The sequence below is a fragment of the Eriocheir sinensis genome, chromosome 16, assembly GCF_024679095.1.
Source record: "Eriocheir sinensis breed Jianghai 21 chromosome 16, ASM2467909v1, whole genome shotgun sequence".
NCBI classification, from domain to species: domain Eukaryota; kingdom Metazoa; phylum Arthropoda; class Malacostraca; order Decapoda; family Varunidae; genus Eriocheir; species Eriocheir sinensis.
The window spans coordinates 20718513-20723512 of NC_066524.1; the positions used below are offsets into that span (position 1 = coordinate 20718513).

The 5000-nt window shown below is 48.0% G+C and overlaps 1 protein-coding gene and 1 long non-coding RNA gene across 4 annotated transcripts in view; one reads left to right on the forward strand and one right to left on the reverse strand.

Moving 5' to 3' along the window:
- The window catches only part of LOC126999534 (regulator of G-protein signaling 20-like), a 66230-nt gene that overhangs the window by 15354 nt on the left and 45876 nt on the right, over positions 1-5000 (forward strand). For 2 of the 3 annotated variants that reach the window (XR_007753410.1, XM_050862201.1), the window contains exon 2: positions 1102-1589. Coding sequence is in view for 2 of the 3 variants with exons in the window: in XM_050862201.1 (XP_050718158.1) it covers positions 1105-1589 (485 nt within the window). In the remaining variant the exon portion in view is untranslated. Of the gene's footprint in view, positions 1-811; positions 943-1055; positions 1590-5000 lie in introns of those variants that run through there. The other variant, XM_050862202.1, reaches the window with a different exon arrangement.
- The window catches only part of LOC126999536 (uncharacterized), a 57079-nt gene continuing 56047 nt past the window's right edge, over positions 3969-5000 (reverse strand). Inside the window, exon 3 of the long non-coding RNA XR_007753412.1 lies at positions 3969-4202. This is a non-coding gene — a long non-coding RNA (uncharacterized LOC126999536). The remainder of the gene's footprint in view (positions 4203-5000) is intronic.

Consider the following 5000-nt stretch of genomic DNA (forward strand, 5'->3'; position numbering starts at 1 on the left):
TTAGGTTAGGTTAGGGTAAGGGAGAGGGGGAAGGGATGACAGAAGGAGAGTAGGTATGGTCCAGCTTCAAGTCCCGTCCCTTACAAGCTTCTATCTCCCTCCGTAAGGTTAGAAGAGAGGGTATGTATGGTATAATATGTATGGTGTAGGAGTGTTAGGTTAGGTTAGGGGAAGAAGGAGAGGGAGAAGGGATGACAGAAGGAGAGAAGGTATGGTCCAGGTTCAAATCCCGTCCCTTACAACCTTCTATCTCCCTCTGTAAGGTTAGAAGAGAGGGTATGTATGGTATAATATGTATGGTGTAGGAGTGTTAGGTTAGGTTAGGGGAAGATGGAGAGGGAAGGGATGACAGGAGTGTAGGTATAGGTTCGAGTCTAATCTTTTTCCTTCTTCTCTGCAAGGATAGAAGAGAAAGAGGAAGAGGAGAGAAGAGAGACAATAAGAGTGTAACTATGTATGGTATGTGGATTAGAAGAGGAGGGAAAAGAAGAAGGGAAAGAGAGACAGAAGTATGGGTGGTGTAGGTTCGTCTCCCCCCCTGACCCGCTTCTCCCCCCGCAGCCTCCTTTCTCTCCCTGCGAACTTGACAGAGAGGGTATGCATGGTGAAGGGAGAGTTAGGTTAAGGGAGGGGAAGAGGAGAGAAGGAGAGACAAGAGGAGGGTATTTGATGTAGGTTGTCCAGGTTCGTGTCCCGCCCTGACCGTCTTTCTCTCCCTGCAAACTTGACAGAGAGGGTATACATGGTGATGGGAGTGTTAGGTTAAGGGAGGGGAAGAGGAGAGACAGCAGGAGGGTATTTGATGTTGGTTGTCCAGGTTCGTGTCCCGCCCTGACCTTCTTTCTCTCCCTGCGAACTTGACAGAGAGGGTATGCATGGTGAAGGGAATGTTAGGTTAAGGGAAGGGGAAGAGGAGAGACAGCAGGAGGGTATGTGATGTAGGTTGCCCAGGTTCGTGTCCCGCCCTAACCGTCTTTCCCTGCAAACTTGACAGAGAGGGTATGCATGGTGAAGGGAGGGGAAGAGGAGAGACAGCAGGAGGGTATGTAATGTAGGTTGCCCAGGTTCGTGCCCCGCCCTGACCCCCTTTTCCCCCCGCAGCCAATGTCCTCGGGCACGGCTATGGCCCGGCTGCAGCGAGGAGCCGCGGGAACTGACGAAGGCAACGACGAAGCGGCCAAGGCAAAAAAGGACAAAGACAAGAGTGAGAACAGTAGCGTCCGAACCCTTAACAGCGGGACGACCGGAGGAGGAGGAGGAGGAAGCCTAGGAGGAGGAGAGGAAGAAGGCGCAGGAGGAGAAGGAGGAGGAGTGGGAGGAGGAGGGAGCCCAACCACAACCACCACCACCACGACCGCCACCGCGATCAAAGCCAACACCGTCGGGAGCGTGGCCCCCCGCGCCCCCCCGGCCACCACCAACACCACGGTGGGGGGCGGGGGCTCGTCGCACGGGGGAGGCGCCACCAACACCACCCCCAGCAGCGCCGCCGCCACCACCGCCGCCACCACGGGGAACAACAACAACCAGGCGCCGCCCCGGGGGAAGAGGTGTTGCTTCCTGTGGTGCTGCTGCTGCCGATGCTCCTGGTGAGTACCCCGAGGCCCTCACGCACCCTGGGGCACCCTAGAACACCCTATTTCACTCTTAAGCACCCTAGATTCACTGTAATACACCCTAAACCACCCTAAAGTTACCATAAATAGTCTCTCTTACTCTGCTTCTGTTCTCAGACACAATATTTACACCCTGAGACACCCTAATTCACTCCTAAGCACCCTAGATTCACTGTAATACACCCTAAACGACCCTAAATATACCCCAAATACTCTCTCTTATTCTGCTTCTGCTCTCACGCACCCTGGGGCACCCTAAAACACCCTAATTCACTCCCAAGCACCCTAGATTCACTGTAATACACCCTAAACGACCCTAAATATACCCCAAATACTCTCTCTTATTCTGCTTCTGCTCTCACGCACCCTGGGCCACCCTAAAACACCCTATTTCACCGTTTAGCACCCTAGATTCACTGTAATACACCCGAAACCACCCTAAATACTCTCTCTTACTCTGGTTCTACTCTCAAACACCCTATTTTCACCCTGAGGCACCCTTAAACACCCTAATTCACTCCTAAGCACCCTAGATTCACTGTATTACACCCGAAACCACCCTAAAAATACCCTGAATACTCTCTCTTACTCGGCTTCTGCTCTCAAACACCCTATTTTCACCCTGGGGCACCCTAAAACACCCTAATTCACTCCTAAGCACCCTAGATTCACTGTAATACACCCTAAACCACCCTAAATATAACCTAAATACTCTATCTTACTCTGCTTCTGCTCTCAAACACCCTACTTTCACCCTGAGACACCCTAAGAAACCCTAAAACACCCTAATTCACTCCTAAGCACCCTAGATTCGCTGCAATACACCCTAAACCACTATAAACCACCCTGAATATACCCTGAACACTCTTTTACTCTGCCTCTGCTTTCAAACACCCTATTTACACCCTGAGGCACCCTAAGACACCCTGAAACACCCTAGATTTGCCCTAAAGCACCCTGGAACACCCTTACACACCCTACATTTGCCCTAAACATTTTTAAATACCTTAGTTACGCGCTTAGACACCCTGTAACAGCCTAACTACATCCTTAAACACCCTAGATTTGCCTTAAAGCACCCTTACACACCCTTACACACCCTAGATTTGCCTTCAAGCACCCTGAAACACCACAAACGAACCCTATATTCATTTCCAAACACCCTAATTGCATTCTTGAACATCCCTTTCACACCCTGACACCCTAAAAAAAAACTTACACACCCTAAGTATACCCTAAACACCCTTGAACATCATAATCACACCCTTGGACGCCCTAAATTACCCTATTCACCCTTTCACAGCCTAACTACACCCTGATACACCCTAGCTACGCCCTTAAGCACCCTGGAACACCCCAAGCACCCTATTTTCACCCCCCCCCCTAACTAGATCCTTTAATACACGAATACACCCTGAAACACCCTAGATTAACCCTAAGATACCCTAAACAACCCTATTCACCCTTACGCACCCTAACTACACCCTAGACGTATGTACCCTGTTTTATAGACGATAGAAATAAGGAAAGATGATAAAGTATAAGGAATGAGGGATAGATTTAAGGAGGAAGAGAAGAAACAATATATTAAAAGGAAGGAAGGAAGGAAGGAAGGAAGGATGAAGGAAGGAAGGAGAGATGATAAAGTATAAGGGATGAGGGACAGATTTAAGGAGGAAGAAAAGAAACAATATATTAAAAGGAAGGAAAGAAGGAAGGAAGGAGGGAAGGGAAGAAGGAAGGAAGAGAGAGAGAGAGAGAGAGAGAGAGAGAGAGAGAGAGAGAGAGAGAGAGAGAGAGAGAGAGAGAGAGAGAGAGAGAGAGAGAGAGAGAGAGAGAGAGAGAGAGAGAGAGAGAGAGAGAGAGAGAGAGAGAGAACTGTAGAATGATGATAAAATGTATGGGAGGGAGGAAAGATAAATTTAAGGGAGAAAAGAAAAAAATATTGAAACGAAGCAAAAAGGAAGGGAGAGAGAGAGAGAGAGAGAGAGAGAGAGAGAGAGAGAGAGAGAGAGAGAGAGAGAGAGAGAGAGAGAGTGTATTATGTGTGCTTAAATTCAATTGCCACTTATGTCTCCGTGCAAGATTACCAATGGAGATATAAACACACACACACACACACACACAGTCTCTCTCTCTCTCTCTCTCTCTCTCTCTCTCTCTCTCTCTCTCTTTGCAAACATGTGTCAGACGCGCGTGCATAAGAGAGCGAGAGAGAGAGAGAGAGAGAGAGAGAGAGAGAGAGAGAGAGAGAGAGAGAGAGAGAGAGAGAGAGAATCCCCCCCCTTCGAGTGACGGACCGAGAGATTGTCAGCAAAGTTTAAGTGTGTGTTCAAGAGTCACTTCTCTCTCTCTCTCTCTCTCTCTCTCTCTCTCTAAAGTAGATGCAATGAAGTATTCAGCAAGATGGAGGAAGAAGAGGAGGCGGAGGAGGAAGAGGAGAGAAATTTACAAGAGGAAAACACTCCCTTACACAAACACTTCAGCTGGGTCATCCTCCTAACTAATGGGGAGCATACATAAGGGGGCGCATTGCTTCACTCACCAGCCTCCACTCCCAAAGGTCCTCTCGAGCAAGCCTTCAACCTGTAACAGAAAAAAAATAGATCGTAGAGTAATTGGGTTGAAGTTGACGTAGTATTTCTTATGTAAATACTGAAAGAAAAAAAATCGTGTTAATTCTCGTATATATTAAGATGCCCTTCTATTTTGGTGCCAAGGGAGTTTAGTGAATGTGTTATAGCCACAGATTGTTGCTGTAGAGTTTATTTATAGTAAGACTAGGAAGAAGAGGAAGGAGGAGGTAGAAAAAGGAAGGAGGAGGAGGAGGAGGAAGAGGAGGCAGTATTAGTAAATGGAGGAGGAGGAGGAGGAGGAAAGAACGATTTATAGTTAAGAGTAGGAGGAAGAGGAAGAAGGAGATAGAAAAAGGAAGGAGGAGGAGGAGGAGGAGAAGGAGGAGGAGGCAGTATTAGTAAATGGAGGAGGAGGAGGAGGAGGAAAGAACGATTTAGAGTTAGAGTAGGAAGAAGAGGAAGAAGGAGATAGAAAAAGGAAGAAGGAGGAGGAGGAGGAGGAGGAGGAGGAAAGAACGATTTAGAGTTAGAGTAGGAAGAAGAGGAAGGAGGTAGAAAAAGGAAGAAGGAGGAGGAGGAGGAGGAGACAGTATTAATAGAATGAGAAGAAGGAGGAGGAAGAGGAGGAGGGAGAAAGAACGAGCTAAACAGAAAAAGAAGAGGATTATGAAGATGAGGAGAGAGAACGGAAAGAAGAATGGAAGGTAAGAACGGAGGAGGAGGAGGAGGAGGAGGAGGAGGAGGAGATAATACTGATATGAGAAGGAGGTAAAACTAACGAGTCAAGAACGCGTACGAGACGAGGACA